At 52.4% G+C, this 22,022-nt stretch overlaps 2 protein-coding genes across 2 annotated transcripts; one reads left to right on the top strand and one right to left on the bottom strand.

Moving 5' to 3' along the window:
• Nucleotides 1-89: 89 nt before the first annotated feature.
• Pdw03_2927 (uncharacterized protein) lies at nucleotides 90-18,022 on the top strand (the record flags this gene model as incomplete). The annotated part of the gene is made up of 3 exons (XM_014677215.1): nucleotides 90-5,282; nucleotides 5,456-16,393; nucleotides 16,469-18,022. The coding sequence occupies 3 exons, from the start codon at nucleotides 90-92 to the stop codon at nucleotides 18,020-18,022; spliced, it is 17,685 nt and encodes a 5,894-aa protein (XP_014532701.1).
• Nucleotides 18,023-18,899: 877 nt separating this feature from the next.
• Nucleotides 18,900-20,388, bottom strand: Pdw03_2928 (Polyketide synthase, type III; the record flags this gene model as incomplete). The annotated part of the gene is made up of 5 exons (XM_066100322.1): nucleotides 18,900-19,306; nucleotides 19,390-19,911; nucleotides 19,976-20,045; nucleotides 20,098-20,125; nucleotides 20,375-20,388. 5 exons carry the CDS (start codon nucleotides 20,386-20,388, stop codon nucleotides 18,900-18,902), a joined length of 1,041 nt encoding a protein of 346 aa, XP_065955722.1.
• Between the last annotated feature and the right edge of the window lie 1,634 nt (nucleotides 20,389-22,022).

The following is a 22,022-nucleotide window of genomic DNA, read 5'->3' on the forward strand; positions in this document are numbered from 1 at the left end:
TCCCCACACTTTCCCCCCCCCCCATTCCAATCATTACATTCCTTTCATCCCACATGATTCGCTCTGGCTCTCCAAATTAATTGCCTACCATGTTCAAAGCCCTGATGGGCGGGGGCCCATCGTCGTCCTCTTCCGACGTTCATAGCAGCCCCAAGAGCAGCCAGCACAAGTCAGAAACGTCCGACAAGTCCGACACAAGAGCGATCTCAAGTTTCAAGTCCTCACGGGGTGACAACCGTGACCGCGGCCCGGGTGATCTGTCGCCTTACTCGCCATCGGCTTCCCGCAGTAAGCGTGGCCCACCCAGCATTGTCAGCGAATCTATCACATCAACCCATGTGACCGCCGAGCCAGAAGCTACTGATGATTCTGATCGCTACTATATTGAACGCATACCAGAACACAAAGACAGTGAATGGGAAAGCAAGAGTTCTTGCTGGCGCGACCAGGACCGATCCGAAAGTTCAGAGCGCGAAAAAAGGAGCCGTCGAGCAACACTAGATACCCTGGACGATGAGTTAGACCGGGAACGCGACCGTGTTGACCGTCGCTGGACACAGCCGGAGGATCCGTATGCGTCCCCAGTATTCACAAATATGCCGTCCAGCGTCCCCGGTGCGCAGTTTGCCGCCGAAATCGGTGTTCCGGAATCCTCGCAATTCCCCGTGCAATGCAACACTCAGATACCATCCGCAGACCATTCGCCAGCACAAGAAGTTCCATATAACCCGCACGTGCAGCAGCAATTTCCCGGCCAGTTCCCAGAGCAAGTTGCTGCACCGTATCGGCCGCCTAATCCTGCCGGCGCCGCGGCAGACTACTATGGTGACCAAGGCCAGTCTGTTGAGCACCAGCCCGGTATTCGACCGGCTCCTCCTAGTGTGCTTCCCAACACTCAAGCACACTTGATGGCTGCATCTCCATCGGCTAATCCACCGCCAGAGCCCAGTAGCCTGGGCGAGACTGGTGCGGCGGCGGCATATTACGACGATAATTTCAATCCTCCGGTACAGCAAGGACAGCCGCCGGTAGTCTCTCCATCTAGACCTCCAAAACCGTCGAGGCCTTCGATGCCTTATCCATCGGGTGTTTTTCCTGCTGCTGCCGTTGGAGGTGCTGCTTATGGCACTGGTGGCATGATGTATCAATCTGAGTCGCATTGCCCTCAACAGCACACTACTTCGTACACGCAGCAGGGACAGCCAGTGTTACAGGGCCAGGCAACGACACAGGATCAGCCAATGGAATATGATCAGGCAATGGGAAGTAGTAGCCAAATGTCTCCCTCTAAGCCGTCCTATTTTCATGGTTTCAGTGACAGTGTCGGGATTGCCGCTGCAGGTGCTGCAACAGGGTATATTGTGAGTCATCAGAATCACTCCTCCAGCCCCGATTACGCACCTCAATGTGCTTTCCAGCACCACGAGCAATCTTCTGAGTCCGATGGTGTGTTGCCGAATTCCCCTGGGCAAGATGATGCATTGAATATTACAGGCACGGGAGAATATGTTGCTAGTGCTGTCTACAGTCCGGGGTTCTATCCCCATGGACCCAGCGCGCTAGCTTTGAAAGAGCGTCAACGTGGCCCTATAGGAAGATTCGTTGATTTCTGGCGTGACCCCGAGGCCGTCGGAAGATTCGAGGACTACACGGAAACCATCGGTGTGTGCAAGTACTGTTTCCAACCTGGCACGAGCTCAGCCAATGCCCCTCGCAAGCACCATTATCACAGACGCCGTAGAAGCTCTCCCGATCGGCGGAGTAGTGGTGGCTCCAGAGTAAGCAAAAATAGCCGATACAACTCCTCCGATGAGGAGAGCCGCCGACGGTTGAAGTCTAAGAAGTCTTCCTCATGGCTACCTGGCATGCTAGCCGGTTATGCGACCAAGTCGCTCTTCTCGAGCAAGGAGTTTGACGATTCCTACAGCCTTCGCTCCGGCCGAGTGGATTCTTCCCATGGCGAAGAAGACCGAAGGAGTCACACCTGTCCTGGTGTGACCCGTCGCTCTGGCCGCAGTCCTCAAAGAGACCATTATGCGCACTCCAAACATGCATCTCAATCTGGATATTCTCGGCACACACACTCCCAATCGCGGTCTTCCTCTCGATCTGGCAGGCATTCGTATCTGAAGGAGGCCGCTCTCGGTGCCGCAGTGGGCGGGGCTGCGATAGCTGTTGCAAAGTCGCCTAGCCGCTCGCGTAGTCGTTCTCCTGAAAGACAACAGCGCCGAAAGGATTCGTCCTCATCATCGTCCTTTGTCAATGTTCCCAGGCCCGCCATGATGTCCATCGCTGGTGGTATCGGCTCTTTCTTCACTGCATCTTCCGAGAACAAGAAGAAACGTAACACCAAGAAGCGGAGCGGGTTCTTTTCTTTCAAGAGTGGGTCATCCTCCTCCTCATTGGACAACGATCTGGCTTTCGGGGATGGATTCTCGAAGAAGTCCTCCAAGCGCAAGAAGAAGGGCAAAACAGTTAAAGATGTCGATGCCGCTTTGATAGAGCTTAGTGACACGGCAACCCGTTTGGCTGGCTCCTCACACTACAGTCCTGGGCGTAGCGCAGGCCAGATGTATAAATCTCGATCTCGACAGTCTAAATACGCCCACTCTGCCACACAGGACGAAGAATGGGTCGATGACGAGTCGGAAGACCCGGATTCTTCAAGTGTTAGCTCTGCGCTCGCCTTCGGAGGAAGCAGCGCTGACTCTTCCTCAGACTCCGACAGCAGCACGTGGGGCTGGAGATGGGGAAGCAAAATGGACAAACGGTCGAGTGCTACAAATGCCGCTCTGGTAGCTGGCGCTGGCGCGATCGAAACCGGTGCAATTTTCTCCGCTCGTCACCGTGATAGCGATCCCCCAAGTAGACATGGGAGCCTGCAACTTGTTTACCCAATATCTACTTCCGACCCCTCTCGCTTTGATGTTGCGAACATGCCCCCATCTGTGTCTGCCGAGGAACTAACTCTCATCCGCCCGGGACCCATCCCTCTCCAGCAGCCTCAGCCTTTCACCCCAATATCTCAATCGGTATACACTACCCAGGGAGCTGTTCCGGGATCGATCCCCGTGCACAGCGCCCCAGCAGTCCCACCTTTTCTTGCCAGTGGGGGTGAACACTACACCTGGCAGTTACAAGCCCCTCGTGATGTAGCATGGGCACCGGAAGAGTCAGCATATGCCGACCGCTGGAAACCTCATCGATGCAGTGATTCCCCTCCTGTTTTCCCCATCCGGGAATCTTCTTCTGGCCCCAAGCCCCGGTCCACCGCTAAGGATCAAGCCTTCGTGCAATTTAACTTGACGGAAGAGCAAGCAGAGAGGGAACGCGGGCTCATTCGTCGTGACAGGGGATATCAGGATGAAGTTTCTGATCAGCCGGTTCAACTGATTGACCGAGAGGAAGAGCTGGCCCGCCAGGAAACTGAGCGTCGAGAGCACCGCCAAAAGGAGCAATATGACGAGGAGCGCGGGCATTCTGGCGAAAGAGAGGGTGGTACCTCATCCTGGGTTGGTGCAACAGCTGCCAGAGCTGTTCGCGCTGCTATTGTCAGAACTGCAGACTATGACGAAGCATCCGAAGCCAGTCAGCGATACAATGATTGCCGAGAGACATGCCGCACCGAGCGGAAACGCGACAATATTTCAGTGGTGGATACTTCGGTCGTGTCGCGGTTTGAGCCCACTCAAACTTTTGATGCAGAAGTCACAAAAGTGGAACACCGCGAAGACCAGAAGAAAGAATCTCCTCGATCTCCCCGTCCAGCACAAGTTTACGACGACTACGCGGACTTTTATGCCCCTGAGGAGTTACGACACCGTCCAGAGGATCACGCCCTCGGCCGTGAGTCTACTACTACACCAACCATTGTGGAGGTAGAGCCCGCTAGCGAACGACGTACAAATGAGGAACCTGCACCTACGGGGGTTGACTACTCATACGAACCCTATCAACACGTGGATCGCCTCCCATGGCCAGTCCCTAGGCTCAAATTTATTGAGCCAAGTCCTCCCCAGAGCGTGAATGATGGTCCCGTTCGCTATGCTGCCTCGCCAATGCCCCCCCTAAATAAACCTAATAGTACCAAGCCCTACGCACGATCAATCGCCTCCCGGGTCTCCTGGGGCAAACATGAGACTCACGAATACGAGATCCTTTCTTCTTCTGAACAGGATCCTCGTGCACATGACATTTCCCCTACTGAGATACCAGCTAAGAATGTTCCTCTCCCGGAATCCGAGATACCCCAATCAAAGGATATCCTCAGCACACCGCAGTACGGCGCCGATATTGAATTCGCCGCCACGATTGCTGCCGCGACTGCTGCTGCTGGGTTTGACCCCGCCCTGGTCACAGACGACCCATCCTACCATACACGCAGTTCTCTTCCTGGATCGGAGAATGAACACGTCTTTACCTCACCTTGGTCTGTATCGGCTCGGAGGCAGCCCCAGGGCTTCACCGAGGGCGAGCTCAAAGAAAATGACCCCAAGTTTACCAAGGATATCACATCCGCTCCAAAAAGCGTGTTCCAGGATAAGGATATTCTTCTCTCCGAACAGCCAGAATCCTTGTTAAGTGATCGAGATTTATCCTCGGAATACCATGACAGGGCCTCCATTTCCCGTGAGGTTATTGAGCAGCCGAGTGGCAAATCTGGCAAGCGCGATCGTATCCCATCGTCAGAAAATGAAGCAGATGTCTTCTCGATGCCTGGTGGCTTTGATACAGCCGGCTCTAAAGACTTGGCTAACGCAAGATCTGTGGCCTCAGCGTCAGCGCCTGTTGCCATGGACCCAGAGTCCCCAGCCAAGTCCAAGTCTAAGAAGTCAGGGCAGAGTGGTGATGTCTTTGATCCCCCCGAGTGTCAAGAGCAAGAACTCGCCGAATCTCCTGTTTTAAAGGATGGGACAACGAAGTCCCACAACTCCCGGCGCAACGGCGAAGAGTTTGAAAGTAGCGAGTCACTGGAGGTTTCTGCATCTCGGGGTGACTCTTACGCTGTTGTCTCTGCTTGGTTGGATAAACGCTCATCCCGCGAGGACATATCCAAAGCTGGCGTGGATGATGAACGCCATCGCCACGAGAAGCGTTCTTCCCAGCACCGCAGCTCCAGCAATGGGGATGACATCGATCGATTTATGTCGGACAAGCAGAAGAATACTCAAGATGACACAAATCTGGAGGAGTGCAGATCCAGTAGACAGCAGAAGGAGGAGCGGCGTCGTCATCGTTACGAGGAAATCGTTGATTCAGGAAGGAACCGAGAATCTGATAAGGTATAGTATCTGAACTTTTCTTTTTGCTTTATTTGTGATTTTGGTTGTACACTCTACTATCCCACATAGTTTCCCCCTTTTTCGCTGGTTGATCTGACCAGTTTGCACAAAAACTACAAACCCGAACAGAAAAGAAATGTACTAAGCTTTAATTCGTTTAATTCCATGTGCAGGACGGATATAGCGACGTCTTCGACGAGCAATCTTTTTCTAGGAAGCAACTTGAAATTCTAGCCTCTGAGCGCGAAAAACATGGTGCTTCGTGGCTACCAACAGCAGAGTCTAGCGCAGCTGTTGTCGCTACAACATCAGGTCTCAATGAGATCCTGCAGCAGAGGGCCCGGAGCCACTCCACCTCCCCACCAGCCACAGAGAAGATAATCGACCTGACCCCTAAGTCTCTAAGCCGCCCCGCTTCACCTAAAACAAGCCACCCCCAGGAGTCCCGATCGCCCAAGCAACGCCGACACTCTGTGGCCAAGTCCACCACCGAATCGCCAACAGCCGTGCCTCTCCACTTCCGCCGGCCTCCAACTTCCCCGAGCCTCTCCCGCGCAGTCCCCGTTGAACAATTCACCCCCGTCGCCTCCCCTAGCTCCCCAAGCCAGCATCGCAATCGCCGTCCCGGGTCATTCGAGTTCCGAAATTCGCGCGAGATTCGCCCTTTATGGCTCGTCGAGCGCCACAGCCTGATCAAGGGCGAGCCTGATACCGAAGAGCCATTACCATCGCTCCCATCAAGCAAGACCTCCTCCCGCACCCCGTCAATGGAGCTCCTTCATGATCACGACGGCCCCGAAAGCTGGAAGCATGTAGAGCTGAGCCACTCAATCATGAAAAATCAGCGGCCCACTGGTTTGATGATCACAACTGACCAAGCGAACGAAAGCCATGATAGAGAGCTTGATCTTCTCGGCTCGCAGCAGGCCACACCTACTGCTGAAAACTTCCAAGATTCAGAGAACAGGAAGGAAAAGCCCAAATACGAATTCCACTCTCCCTCGGAGCTCCTGCAGGACCCCGCTGTTCTTGACGAGTTGCCTTCCTTACCTATGCTGGACGCTCTGCCTTCTGCGGAAGGCTCCATGGTTGGCGTTGGCTCTAGGGAGCAAGAAACGCAGCGTGCGCTTGATGCTCTAGAAGGTGTGTCCCGTCCTCAGCCTGAGCCCGAAACCCAGACCCAAGAGAAGGATTCGATCTTGGACTTTGCCAAGGGTGCTGGTTTTGCTGGTATTGTCGATGCAGCTGCCATTGCCTCTGCCGGGGAACATGATCAGTCTCGCTTCTTGCCCGTAGGCGAACCCGAGAAGGGTCATGGCTTCAGTGACATCGTCAATGCGGCGATTGCCGCTGAACGCTCTTCTCACGACCATGCCAAGGCGCCTGTCGCTGAGAAGGCTCTCGGTGAGCTCGTTACTGCCATCGAAAAGCATTGCCCCGCTGTGCCCGAGCCTATACACCCAGACATGGAGACGGCCAATGAATATGACCCTGAGTCTTCTGAACATCAACCTCAGCCTGAGACAAAAGTCACTACTAAGGAGGGTGCAGCTACCCTGTCTTGTCAGAAAAAAATCAAGACTGAATGCAAGGAAGATGCCGATCTTGTAGCCCCCGGGCAACCTCTTGGGCAGGAAGCGTCGTCTAAGGAGTTGGTACAGGAATCTGCAGTGGATGCGCTTGTCATTGAAGCGGGTTCTGCTGAGCCTGGGGTCGACGAGCCTGTGCTCGAAGCTGCTCTGGTCAAATCCACTCCTATCAAGAACGCTCCTGTTGAGCCTGGGGATGCTGTTCCTGAGCGATCTGAGGCCGAACCTATCAAGGCCTCTCTTGAGCTTCGCAATGAGCCTTTGGTGCCAGCAACTGAAAAAACAGAAGTTGTTACCACCCCTGAACTTGAGCCTGCTGAGGTGGCGCCTGTCGAAATCCAACAGGCTGAGAACACTGCATCATCGCTTGAAAAGGCCAAACGCGACAAGACGAAGCAGAAGACTAAATCTAAGGACGTATCTCCTTTCGAAGAGCCTTCAGATGATACGGTTGTTGCTCATCCTCAGGATGATACTTCTGCCTCCAAGGATATTGAGGGCCAGCAAGAAGACGACGCACATGCGGCTGCCAAGGAGATTGCGGCTGCGCCGTTATCCGAGGATATTGATATTTCGACTGGATTCCCTGAGAACACCTCTGAGCAGACTGCGATATCCACTGCTGCCACTGATGGAGTGCAAGATCGAAACCAGCAGGACTCCAAAGAGCTGACCGAGCCTATGAAACAGGTACATAGTGAAGAGTCTGTACCACCTGTTTCCGAAGATCCTAGTTTGCCCACCGATGGACAGAAAACCCCGGAGCCAATTTTCACTGATGCCATTGAGAACCCAATTACTGGTGCTATTCAACCAGACGCAGAGGAGGTATCCCGCAGCCCGGAAGAGTCTGAGAAGCCAACTGAAGATTTTACTCCAGAGGCCCCTCTTGATGTCACCGCGCATGAAGTTACTGAACCATCCAAAGAAGCCACCGAAGGTGTGGATAACTTCGAAGAGGCTGTTGAAGAACAGATTCTACAGCCTGCTGAAGAAGCGGAGCCTGCACCGGAGCCTCCCATCCAAGTGACTGCAGATGCCCCTGCAGAGGCTTCAGGCACCAAGGCAGAGAAGCAGAAAAACAAGAAAAACAAGATAGAAGAGATTAGTATTTCCCACGATACACCTGCTCCCGAGACTGCAATTCAGCCAGAACCCCAATATCTCGAAACTGAGCAATCAGTTGTTGTCGAACCTGTGGACACCCAATGCACTCCGATTGGCGGTGAAGCCTTTCCATCTGATCCTGAACATCTTGAACAGCCTACCAAGGATATTGAACAACCTCTCGAAAGTAAATTTAAGCAGCCTGCAAAAACTCAAGAGCAGGAGCAAATTCCATTGGAGGCCGCTATAGATGCAACACATGTCGTGACCGAGCCAGTGGACCCAGCTGGGTCATCTGATGAACTGTCACAGCCCGCTGTCATCGATGTCCAGCCTAACGTTAAACTCATGGATCCTGCTGAAGGGTCTTCCCGCGAAATCTCAGAAACTTTTCCTGTTGAGACTCAACCCAATGCCGAAGTCGCCTTGACAGCGGCTCAGAAGAGGAAGGCCAAGAAAAATAACAAGAAGGTCAAGCAAAGTGAAAATTTCATTCATGACGACGAGAAGCCCGCTGAGTCTATCTCGCCGTCACCTGCGATTGAGACCCCCGCCGAGAATGTGGCCAAGAAAGCTTTCCTTGTCACCAAAGACGCACCGGTGGATGCGCCTACTCAAGAACGCGAGATGAAGCTGCCTACCGAGATCGAACAATCGCTTGAGCCCGAGCAACTTCCCGAGCCTGAGCAACTTTCTGAGGTTGTGCCGCCCCAGAAAGAAGCTTCTCTGGACCCTGTTCCAGAACCAATGGTGGAGCTGACAAACAAAGAGACACTTAATGAAGAACCCATCGCACTAGAGGAGCAGCCTAAAGCCGAAAAATCTCCTGCCGAGCCAGAGGTTCCTATGACCGCTGCCGAGACGACGAAGTCTAAGAAGGCGAAAAAGGAGCAGCAGGAAGGGCCTAAAGATATCATTGGCTCTACCGCTGAAGATATCAAACCCGCTGAGGCCGAGCCTGCTCCCGATGCCGAATTTGCTGAGTCAAGCAAGGGTACTGCGCGTGTCGCAGAAACTGATGGTATTGCTCCGGCGGAATTCTCCGCGCCGGCGCCTTCCGAGCACACTCAGACTGAACAACATGTTGCACAAGCTTCTACAGACAAGCCCGAGGCCGCCATAGTCACCAAAGATACTATTTTGCTAACTGACACTGAGACTATCAAGCCAACGGAAGACATCGAGTCTCCCGCTGACGCTGAGCCCCTGATAGAAGACGTTGCCCCGTTGTCTGAGATTGGGGCCACAGAAGCTGCCACAGAAGCTGCTACAGAAGCTGCCACAGATGTTCCACTTGCATCCGGGGGACTCACTGCTGCTACCGAAATGCTTCGAGATGTTGACCAACAGGGCGTTGTCGTTGCAGTAGAGGGGCCGAAGAGCGAGCATGTGATTCCAGCGCCCAGCGAAGAAACTTTGGTTGACGCTGCACAGACCGATGCGCCCAAAGCGGAAGAACAATCACCAAAATCTGAGTCCCCAATGACTGCTGCCGAGAAGAAGAAGACCAAAAAAAACAAGAAGCAGCAGCAGCAAGAGTCTGTACAACTTGATGAGCAGTCCACGCCTGAGACTGAGCCTACTTCTGTCGAGCAAAAGACTATCAAACAATCTAATGACGGTTTGCCCGAGTGTGGAGCCACACCTACCATAGAGCCCGCAACGGGTATTGATGAGCCTACAGAACCCGAGGCATCCAGCGTTCTTGAAGCCGAGACTAAGTCTGAAGAGGGACAAGCCCAGGATGTGCCAGTTGTCGACTCCGAACTTGCTTCAGAGGCACCCGAAGGCGAGGCTATTCATACCCCGGAGCTTGTTGAACAAGCCATAGATGTTCAAGTTGGGGACAAAGAAATTACCCCAGAGCCGACAGTTGAAGGTACTGATTCTACGGAAACCCCCCAGGAAGAACAAAATCTTGATACAGTCGTCAGCGAGGAGCCTGCTTTCGACAAGCCCTTAGATAAAAAGCCCACAGACTCCACACCAGAGCCAGTTGTGGAGGTGACTCAACCAAAGGAGTACGCAGGAAGTCCAGTATTGGAGCAAGATTATGATAAACAGGCGACAAATTCTTCAGAGACGAAGAAGAGGAATAAGAAGAAGCGCCAATCAGTTGCCGCTGAAGAGGAGCAGTCTGCACCTGCTGAGGATGAGGTTGAGCTTGCGCCCACCGAAGAACAATCTATAGCTGTGCCCACCGGGGGTGAATACACTGAACCTACGCCATCTGAAGATGTTGAAAATCATTCACTCGATAAAGAAGTTAAGATTGTTGTTGCTGCGGATGAGCCCTGTTTGGAAGAACCTACGCAGCCTGAGGCCGCTGTCGATGCAGCTGCCATCAAGACCACTGAAGAGGCATCGATGACTCCCGCTCAGAAAAGGAAGGACACGAAAGACAAGAAAAACCGCCAATCAGTTGTTGCCGGGGAGGAACAGTTTATGCCTGTTGATGAGCCCAAGCCTGATCTAACTGAGGACGAGGTTAAGCTCGCACCAGCCGAAGAGGAAGCTACACCTATGCCAACTGGGGGTGAACCCACTGAATCCCCACCATCGCAGGAGATTGAACCACGTTCTCTCGACAAAGCCGTGGAGGCTCCTGTTATAACGGAGGAGGCGCCTAAGACCGAAGAGCCCATACAACTGGAGGCCCCTACTAATACGGATGCTGCAGAGACCGGTGAAGAGGCAACAATGACCCCTGCTCAGAAGAGGAAGGCCAAGGCTGAAGAGCCCTATCTGGAAGAGGCCACGCAGCCTGAGGCCACTGTCGATGCAGCCGGCACCGAAGCCGTTGAAGAGCCACCAATGACTCCTGCTCAGAAGAGGAAGGCCAAGAAGGACAGGAAAAAGCGTCAATCAGTTGCCGCTGAAGAGGAGCAGCCTACACCCGCCGAGGAGGAGGTTAAGCTTTCACCTGCTGAAGAGGAATTTGCATCTGTGCCTACTGAGGGTAAATCCACCGAATCCGTACCATCGCAACATCTAGAACACCCTTCTCTTAACCTAGACACGGAGATTTCTACTGCGACAGAAGAAGCGGCCAAGGCTGAAGAGCCCTATCTGGAAGAGGCCACGCAGCCTGAGGCCACTGTCGATGCAGCCGGCACCGAAGCCGTTGAAGAGCCACCAATGACTCCTGCTCAGAAGAGGAAGGCCAAGAAGGACAAGAAAAAGCGACAATCAATGGTTGCTGAAGAGGAACTGCCTACGTCTGTTGAGGAGCCCCAGCCTGACTCCCTCCAGGAAGAGCCCATTGAGATTGAGTCGAGCCACGAAACGGAACAGCCTACTTTGGACCAATATGCCCAGACTCCTAATAAGAGAGAAGAAGAAGCGCGTATGACCCAGGAGCCATTTCTGAAAGAAGTCACACAGCAGGATTCCCCTGCCGATGCAGCTTCTACCGAGGCTGCCGAGGCTGCCGAGGAGGAGGCAATGACTCCCGCCCAAAAACGGAAGGCCAAAAAAGACAAGAAAAAGCAACGCAAGTCCGTTGCTTTTGGCGACGAGCCCACTCCGACCGAAGAGCCCAAGCCAGAGCAGGATTTATCTGCGTCTGAAGATAAGGTCGAATCATATGACGCGCCGGCTGACTTGGTTGTGTCAGAAGAATCAGCTGAGGAGCTGCCAGTGACTGAAGCAGTCGTCGAGCCTGCTGCTAAAGGAGAAGCCTCGGAGAAGACAGAAGCACCCACCTTCTTTGAAAAAAACAAGGAGATCGCCGAGCCTGGGCCAGTCTCAACAGTTGCGTCCGATACCCCCATTTCTGCTGAGGTCGAAGAGCCAAAATCGGCAATTGAGTTACCAGAGCAGCCGGAACATGCCGATCAGACTCCCTCAGAACCTCAGTCGCCGAGTGCACAGGTGCCCGAAGTTCCCTTGACTGCGGCGCAGAAGAAGAAGGCGAAGAAGAACAAGAAGAAGGTCAAGTCTGTGGACTTGGCCGAAAAGGCCTCTAGTGCCACAGACGTAGTGCAGGAATCTGAGCCCAATGTCCAAACTTCCACCGGTTATCCCGCCGCTGTACCAGAGTTGCAAGAAACTCCGGTTTCTGAGCCAGCACAGCCGGCAGAAGGTGTCGAGCAAGAAAATGCCAACGAGCCCGAGGCTTACAAGGCAAATGAACACGAGACAACAGAAATCGTACCTCGCGATGTGACAAAAGAGGAAACTCCTGATGTCAAGGAGACTAAAATTGAACCTCGGGCTACTGAGGCGATTGTCGATGGTGAGCCAGCCCCCTTCCAGGAAACAGAGCCCACTGCCCCTTCTCCCGCCGAAACGGCCGAAGAAGGTGGCATGTCGGCCAAGGAGCGACGCAAAGCTGCCAAGAAAGCGAAGAAACGCCAGTCCAAGAATATCGACGCCGACAACAACGCCGCGAGCTCCGATTCGCTTTCAGCCCCGACAGCGGAGCCTGCTGCATCAACTGAAGCGACCTACGTTGCTGAAAAGGTCATCACTTCTACGGACGAAGACGCCTCTGGACTTTCAGTCGTATCGGCGTCCTCGCCCGCGGAACATGACGGTAAAGAACATCAGTCCCACGACATAGAAACTAACGACGCCACAGCGCAAAATACGGCCTCGACCGATACATTTATGCCTTCGCAGGTAAAGCAGACGCCGAAAGAGAGTCCTTTTTTAGATTATCCTCCCCAACCCGTGCTTGAGCGTTCAGATGATTCCGGCTGGTTGGTGGAGGTAAATGCTCCGCAGGAGGGCGATGTTGCTCCTACTGCACAGGAGCGAGAGGGGAAGTTGGTTGAGGCAGCACCCCTTGAGGGAATCAAGATAGCTGATAATGATAAAAATGTTGAGGAAAAATCATCTATGCCGGAAATAGGTGATCTATCCACGGAGAAGGATGTTGAACAGATTGTGGTTGAAGAGATGCCTGTGGATGTGCCGATTGATTTTGTTCCTGAGGCACAGACACAAGAATATCTTGCGGAGGAGGAGGCTTCTGAGACAGCTGTCTCGAAGAAGCAGAGGAGGAAAACCAAAAAGAAAACCGAAAAACAAGACGACGAAGCTGCAGCATTTGAGCCTGAGACCCCCATTGCAGAGGACAAGGAGCAGCTTGAAGCTGCGCTTTTGGTTGAGGCCGAGCCCCAGCTAGAGGTAAAGCAAATAACTGAGCCGGAGCCCACTATTGAGGCCGAACCAGTGCCAGTTTCAGAGGAGCAATCGGCAGATCACCTACAGGAAATCGCAGCGACTGGGGCTGTCCAAGCAACTGAGAAGATTGATGACACCAAAGAGGTCAAGATCCCAGAAGCCGAGGCCATTCCTACTTCTACAGAAGAGACCACGCAGCCAGAGGGCCCTGCTAATGCAGCCGCCGCTGAGGTCGCCGAGGATCTTGTGATGCCTTCCGAAAAATCCGAACAGGACCTTTCAAACCAGGAAATCAATAGCGGGGAGCGTTCTATTGAATCCCTGTCCATTGAATCTATAACCCAGGAAGGAGACAAGCCGGCCAAGGAAGCAGCCAAATCTCCGGTCGAGGTTCCAGATGACGAGCAACCTAGCGAACAAGCGCTGCCTGAAGCTGCCCTTGAGCCCGAAGAGGAATCTGGCAGTGTTCCCAAGAAAATGAGCACGAAAAAGAAAAAGGCTGCCGCCGCTGCCGCCCTTCTTGAGGAACAAAAACTCGTCGAGTCACAACCTGAGCCCGAGGAGCCCTCAGCTATCACTGCTCAAGCATTAGAGGAGGTGATAGAGAAACCACATATCGTTCTAGAGCCACAGCCTCTAGAGACCGATAGTATGCCCCAGCCTGAGGCAAAAAGAAGCCTAGAGAAACCATCAGGATTGACAACTTCCAAGCTGAAAGAAGACATCCTGGAGCAGCTTATTGGGGCTTCTCTGTCTACGGAGCCTCTCGAATTCGAGGACAAACTGGAGGTGTCCACAAAAGAGTTAGCCGAGGATCCACCTGCGGCCGGCACCGATACTAAGAAAGGGTCAAAGAAAGACAAGAAAAAGGCCAAGAAGCAAGTAAAGCAGGAATTTATTGGGCCGGCTTCTCCTCCCACCGATGAGCATGTCCCTATCACCGAGCCTGTGACTGCAGAGGCTCCCACATCTGAGGCGACTTTTGAGGAGACTGCAACGGAGGTTGTTCCTACTACCGAGCCTGCAACTACAGATCCCGCTGTTGAACTGGAGACGACTCTTCAAGAAGCACCGACTAACACTATTCCTTGGCCTGAGTCTAATGGCCGGGAAGAAACCCATGAGGCTCCCAAGCTCGAGGTCGAAAGCATCGAAACGCCAGCTCGTGAGGGATTTAGCACCGTTTCAGAAGACAGGCGGCCTTCAGAAAGCGAGAAAAATGAAATTGTCGTCCCTCTGGATACCCTCGATACGCTCTCGCCTGTGGAACGCAGTGACTCAAATACCAAAAATGAGACCCTTGACCTCGAGAGTCTTGCAGAGAAGAAGGACCAGGAAGACGAATCTAATGCCGGGGCCAATCCACAGGATCTTGAGAAAGCCCCTGACTTTGAAGACGTTGAGCACCTTGTTGAAGACCGACCTGGAGAGCCCGAAGTGAAGCTGGCTCTGTCCGAGAAGGAAAAGCGTAAGGCCCAGAAAACTGCTGGCATCACTGAAGAAGTTCCGACTCGACAACAAGAAGAGCTTCAGGCTGGTGTTGCTGAGTTGCCCACCGAATCTGAGATCCATCTGACAGAGCCTGCCGTGGAGCAGGAGATTATCAAGGAAACTGAATGTTCTGCAGGGCCTCAACCAGCATTGGAGAGAGATCTTCCAATCGAGACTCCCCATCCGATTGAGAATCAGCCTATACTACACCCAGAAGTTCAGGTTGAGCCTACGCGACCTGTTAAAGAGACCGCCAGCGAGGAAGCTCCGCTTTCACACAGGGCCTTGACGAAGAAGGCCAAGAAGGCCCAAATGGTCAACCAACACTTGGACACTGAGCCACCGGCTGAAACCACGATCGATGCAGATCGGCATGCTACCATTGTGGCGTTCGAAGAGGATCAATCAAAGGCACAGGATACAGAAGTGCCAGACGAGAAGTCATCACATGACGAAGAGGATTGGCCGGCAATTGACTGGCAGGCCAAGATTGAAGAGTCACAGCGATTAAGGGAAGCGGACCCCGAACCTGAGCTGCATATTCCACCTCCTGAGCCGGAGATAATTGGAGAATTTATTGATTCTTCATTCCCTGAAGCTTCGCAAGATGCAAACGAAGCTCCGGAACAAGATGCTTGGGCTTTGCCAGTGAGCAAAAAAGACAAGAAGAACAAGAGGCAGTCACAGCAAGCTGCTCCGGAAGTCGAGGAGGAGTCTCCACTGGAACCCTCAAACGATAAAGAGACCGAGCCGCCTTCTGCAACAACTACGACCGGTGGATCTAAGATTGCCGGCTTGTTTCCCGGCCTCGAACGCGCTGGATTTCGGCGATCCGCTTTGGTCCAGAAAACACGTTCGCTAAAAGATAGTGCTGAGGATGAGACAACAGCGGACTTAGAAGCGAATCGCGAAATCGCGATCCCTGTCTTGGAAGCACCCCTAGCGACCACTGAAACCAAAGAAACTACCGATGACATCACTTCGGGGCTGCCTAGCAGTCTCGAAAGTAAAATTGAGTCTGCAATCTCGGAGCTGAAAACTCACCCCGAACCACCTCCTGCTACGGTGAAGGAATCGATCAGAGATTCAGACCGTCCGAAGTTAGTCAAAAAGTACTTGGATGCACCCTCGTCATCGTCAAGGGAGCCCTCCAATGAGCGGACTTGTACTGAGGAACCTCCTTCTCCTGTGCGTTTTCCACCCCCAGCGGAATCCGGAGAGCAACTGTGTGGACTATCCCGATCCCCATCAATTCATGGAAGGCACCAGCGCACGCCCAAAGCTTGGAGTTTGGAAGAGCCATCTCTACAAGCTATTCGTGCCCCATCCCCTCCCCGATCGCTATTTGGACCGACCGACGATTATGTGCGACCACGGACTCCGCTTGATACAATCGCGGAACAAGAACCACGGTATGCGCACGGGGTGACCATGGCTCGTCGCGGGACGCCCCGCCTGGAGATGAAGCCCGAACATTTCTTACCTCGACCTCAGACACCCGTCCGGAAACTTACAGACAATGCTTTTGATCGAGAAGCTTGGCCTGAAAACCAGAAAGAGAGTTTCAAACCAGAATTTTTTAAAACGCCCGAGCAAGGGATCCTGAAGTCCAGCACCAGCAGTGGAAAATTGCGTCGTACAAATCGGAGTTTTAGTGGTGATCTGCGGGCGGCTAGTCGAGCGCTAGATTCCCAGCCTTCGAATCTTGATCTCGATCAGCTCCCGTCTTCCTCCTCTTACGACCCCGTCACCGACAAGGGCAAGCGTCCGCTGCGAAACATGTCGGATGTTTATGTAAGATGTCACTTCACATTTACTTTGGCAACTGTTTACAATTGTGTGTTTGTTGTTGTTTACTAACTTCCGTAGGAGGGATGGGGTGAGACGCCCAACTCCCCGCGGTCGCCCAGCCGACCGGCTAGTGTCCGCCGCCGTCGCAGCATGCAATACCTGCAAGACATCGAAACCCGCCTCGACCAGCTCATCTCTGAGAACCGTCTGCTTATCGCCGCCCGCGATGAAGCCGAAGATAAGCTTCGAAATACCAGCGTCGCTCGTCGAAAGAGCGACCGTGCCCTTAACACCCGCGACGGCGATCTGCGCGATCGGGAATCGGAGGTGGAACAATTGAAGGGCTCTGTGGAATGGCTGCAGAAGGAGATCACTCGTCTAACCCAAGAGAACGAGGGGCTGGCCGCATCCAATTCTGCTCTTGCCGCCACCCACGCAGCCGAGGTCACCGATTTACGCGAGTCGTCCACACGCGAACTTGCCAAATTGCAATCGCAACACACTCAACTCTCGTCCCAGATAGAGGACCGAGTTCGACAAGAAATTGAGTCGGTTCTTGCGCAAAAAGACGTTGAATTGCGCCGTCTGCGCACCGAACTTGAGGGGGCTCGTGATAAGGTCAAGGAGCTCCAACAACAAATCGCATCCTCGGTACATGACAATGCGCTTGTCTTCCGTGGTGAAGAATACTTCGAGGCTGCCTGCCAGAAGCTCTGTGGCCACGTTCAATCTTGGGTCGTGCGCTTCTCCAAGCACAATGATACGCGTCGCTGCCGCCCGCTCAGTGAGTTGCAGGACGAAAAGATCGCTGATCGTTTCGACAATGCCCTCCTCGATGGCTCCGATCCCGATGCCTATCTATCCGATCGTGTCCGCCGCCGCGATGTATTCATGTCGGTGGTTATGACGATGGTTTGGGAATACATCTTCACACGCTATCTCTTCGGCATGGACCGGGAGCAGCGTCAAAAGCTCAAATCTCTTGAGAAACAGTTGGGCGAGATTGGCCCGACCCGTGCTGTGCATCGCTGGCGAGCCACCACTCTCACTCTGCTATCCCGGCGACCAGCGTTTGCTGCGCAACGTGAGAGCGATACGGAGGCTGTTACGCTGGAGATCTTCCAAACCTTATCGCAGGTCCTCCCTCCCCCGTCGCATGTTGAATCTCAGCTCCTGGATAACCTCCGCAAAATCATGCGAGTAGCAGTCAGCCTATCCTTGGAGATGCGCACGCAGCTGGCTGAATTTATCATGCTGCCGCCTTTGCAGCCCGAATATGATACCAATGGCGACCTTGCACGCCAAGTGTACTTCAACGCAGCCCTGATGAATGAGCGCAGTGGTCTGACAAACGACAATAACGAGCTCGAAGCTCAACGTTCTATTGTGCGCATTGTGCTCTTCCCTCTCGTTGTCAAAAAGGGCAATGACGTGGGCGAGGGCGAGGACGAGGAGGTCGTCTGCCCCGCCCAGGTCCTTATTGCCCGCCCCAGTGAAGACAGGAAAGTCTCAAGGATGATAAGCGGCGATCGAATGTCCATCGAAACTTCCAAGTCAGTCCACAGCGTTGTTCAAAGTATTGCTAACAGTGTGACACCGTCATCTATAATGGACATGACCAATGTGATCTGAGGCGTCACACTTCGATCATGATTACTCCCATCTTTACATGCATCCTTGCTGCATACTTGCTGCATCCTTGTTTTTATTGTCAAATCTTTGTGTTTTCTTCTCTCGCCGTTTGCGATGTGGCGTCTGGGTCATCAAACGTAACGGTGATCGGCCGATGGCCCTACATATGTGAAGTTTTTTTTTTCATGTTTCTGTTTGTCTTTCTCATGTGTTCTTTCTAAGACAAATGCGTTAGCCCGATGTGTATTTACCATGGCCTTGATGTCTTATGAGTGATGACCCGTGCTTCTGGTTTAGCAGTGTAATAATTGATGTCTACTTTATTCTTTCTACTTGGCTTGTTCCTTGGCTGAAATTGTAAGACTGCTCTTTTTTTCAAAAAGAAAAAAAAACCAAGTGGTTCCAGATCACTTGTTATGGATGTTATGGATGGTCCATCAGTATCGGACACAGGAGCTGTTTGCTTTGCCTTTGTGCTTTTGTTACGTTCACTTTGTTAGATATAAGAAGAGTAGTCGGCCACTTATGCGGCGTTGTGACGTGAGTCCTTTTCACTTAAGGTCTTTTTGGATGCCTTTTGAAAGTATTCTCACCAACCTTCCCATATTGAGCTACATGGACCCAGGTATGAATCTTCTGCAGTCGTTGCATCAACGGAATAGGTCGCATCTCAGGCCCGTGAACAGCCGAATAGCTCGGGTTTTCATGAAATCGGAGCTCTCGAAGTCTACACAAGATATTCATCCTATGGGCTTCTATTGTATCTTCAAAGCAAACGAAACACCTAGAAATTCGGTCTAGAATAAGGTAGAACGCATATCAAGGCATCAACTCTTTAACATCACCAACAGGGGACTCTATTGGGGTCATAGAATTGTCACTCATCTACCGAGCACCTTCTTAGAAGTGCCAGTTCAAGTGCCAGGCCAGGACCAAACGAGGTAGCAATAACATGCTCTTTGTTACTCTGCAAACGAAGTTGATCCAAGACAACCAAGATTGAAGCGCTAGAGGAGTTTCCCCGTGTGCGATATATCTCCCGACTTACCTGGAGTTGATCTTTGGATAATTGCAAGATTTGAGCTACGCCATCTAGGATTGGCCTTCCTCCAGGATGCAAGGCCCAGTCAAAATCGCAGATCTCAAACGATCGCAGCATTGTTCCTCCTGCTCTTGGTTCGGACTTTATTTGTTCCTCATACGAGGGAAGCAGTCTCTCAAACATTGGTCCGATCGCATGTTTGGTGTATTGAGGAATAGCTCGATCAAGTGTAGCTTGATAACCTATGTATGTGTGCAACCAAAGGTTGGTCCCCGATGATTAGTTTCAAGTGTTTTTCTGAAAGAGCGAATGACGACTGACAGACCATGTGTATCCGCATAAAATATCATAAGCTCAGCAGTGTCCGGAATCAAATCATGGCCCCATTCCAGAAGCCTATACAGAGGAGTGGCTTGATCGTCCCGAGCCATTGCATACTCATTACAAAGAACCAAAGCGGCCGCGGCATCCGAAAACAAGACCGCTGCAATGTTGACGTGATCTGAATCCGGACTGTTTTCTGCTATTGACAGATATCGTCGCACATTGGGCGTACACAGCTCACAAGCGAATGCCAGAATACGGGCCGGTTTTCGTCGTAGACTTGCCCCACCAGCTATCTGCGCCGCGGCCCGCAATATGGACAGCCCACCCGCACACCCAACGCCGTGGAGAAGCATGCGATCGACATTGGATGCGAGCTTCAATTGAAGGGCGACTGGCAAGTCGTACCCGGGGTTACCTTGGTTGGTACAGGTAATCCCGATGGTATGGGTGATCTGCTCGGGATCGACATGTGCTTCTCCAAGAGCCTTCTGACACGCTTCAACGGCGAGATCGACCCCGGCTTGACGGAAGAACTGGTCAATTACACTAATTGACGGTGCATCCGTCTGCGTCGCAAATCCTACCTCGTACGGTCAAATCGCTGATCTGGTCTCGATGCCCGTTGAGCGGTTGAGTTGGAGGAGCTGTTTGATCCTAGCAAAGACTTAGACGTTTTCTGTGGAGCAGTCTAAGTTGACCAGCTTACCCCGGACTGCTCACATCGTGAAAGCGCGCTATCAATTTCTCAAGGTCCTCGGGGCCCAGCAGATAGGGAGGATATTGCGATCCCAATCCCGTGATGTACAAGGCCGGAGCCACTGCGTTGGACTACATGTTGACCTTAGGAGAGAAATTTGCTTCCAAAAAGCGGGGAGGGGGGAGGGGGGGGGGGAATGGATGATGGAGATTTAACGCTGTGGCTGTTTCCTTGGCTTTTCGCCATTGACGTAGCGGCCACTGGCCTCGCAAAATCTCCAACGCACTTTGCGCGGACCATGTTAGTGCTATGTTTAGCTTTCTTTAAAGAAAGGGCTCTGCAACGAAGAGGTCGAAGAGTAGGGGAGTTGATGATGTTGGATCATCCCATAGATGACAATTTGCTTGCAGACTGAGTTGGATGCCTGCATTTTAGACTAGCAGACAATCACGCTGTCTGCATTATAAATGGTAGACTTAACAAGTAGATCATTCACGTTCAGCCTGAGAAGCCTGAGAGAAAAAAAAAAGAAGCGGCTACTCCTGCTTTGCGACGATCCATACTTATAGATCTGGGCATTTTCGAAACTAAAGCTGTCCCGACCGCATAAATTAGCATCTTCACCTGTTTCTGACTATTCAACCGTGTTTGTATGGTCGGAAAATCTTTGTCGGAAGGGCTTTGAATCCGAGGAATAAGTCCACAGGTTAGGGCTTCTTATCTGATGGGAAACTGCTTTGATGATCCGGGCAACTTGTGCCGGTGACGGTCCATCGGCAAAAGCGGTCTACTTTCAAGCCCAATTCAGGCCAAATTCAGGCACTCACTGTCCACCCTCGCACCTATTTTAGGGTTAGCCGGTCCTGACACGGCTTGGCGCGCTAGCCCCGAAATGGCCGAGACTCTACGCTTTCTCCGAACTGCTGCCCTCCACCGTGCAGTTCCCCTGGTAACGGTTGTTTCTCTGCGTTGAATATCAAGCGGATCACCCGATAACACGGGTAATCCACTCGTGTCCAGCATTTACCGTACAACATACAACATACGTTGGGTTCAGTTGAACAATACCAAATTGCACGTCATCTATCAAGTTGGATGCTCCCTGATTGAAGAGGATGCGACACTCTTCAAAAGGGGCGAACGTTACAGTATCAATAGGATTTCACCAGAAGTATCACTCCCATCAGCATGATTGCACGTTCAGTTCCACACAGATACCTATGAAGCTCCCCACTATATGGCATCGAACAAGAATAGCTCATCGAGGCTGCGAACCGAGAAGCGGTAACACGTCATGGAGGATTTCTCTAATCAAGAGAGGAAGATCTCGCCTAAGGAATGAGCAGAAGAAGTACAATTGTCAATTTCCAACTGCAATAGCGCATGCCGTATCTACGAGATACACAGTAAAAGGAATCTCGCGCTCTGCTTCGACCTGATCAATAGGAAGCCCTTAGTACGGGCATCGTGTAACAACAGTCAGCAAGTGATGGAATTTTCAAGTCTTGGGGTCAGGGCTCCACTTGGCTTCTGGCAGTACTTACCGGCAGTTAGGGACGGGATTAAGCAGCGTAGCCAGGGACTCTGTTCTCAACAGAGAGGCAGCTTGCCTCTGTAGCTATCTCACCATTGCTCACGGAGTCTTCAAATTCTGATTCACGTCCTTCTATAGCAACTGCACCAATCCGATCTCACTCTCCCCCACCATGAAATTGTAGCTCTTAACCCCACTCGACTCCGGCCGGCCCGGACCATGTTTTGGAAAACCATGGGTGGCTTACGAGCCCTATCTCACAGCCTCTTAGCCCATCATTGGTCTGGCCTCGAATATTATGCATTGTAAGAGATCCTTCGAAAGGAAGTCAATTTTTATTCTTTCTATTTAGGTGGGGTGTGAATTACTGAAATGGGAAATGTGGTGGTACACAGCCTGA

This window comes from Penicillium digitatum, chromosome 1, assembly GCF_016767815.1.
Source record: "Penicillium digitatum chromosome 1, complete sequence".
NCBI classification, from domain to species: domain Eukaryota; kingdom Fungi; phylum Ascomycota; class Eurotiomycetes; order Eurotiales; family Aspergillaceae; genus Penicillium; species Penicillium digitatum.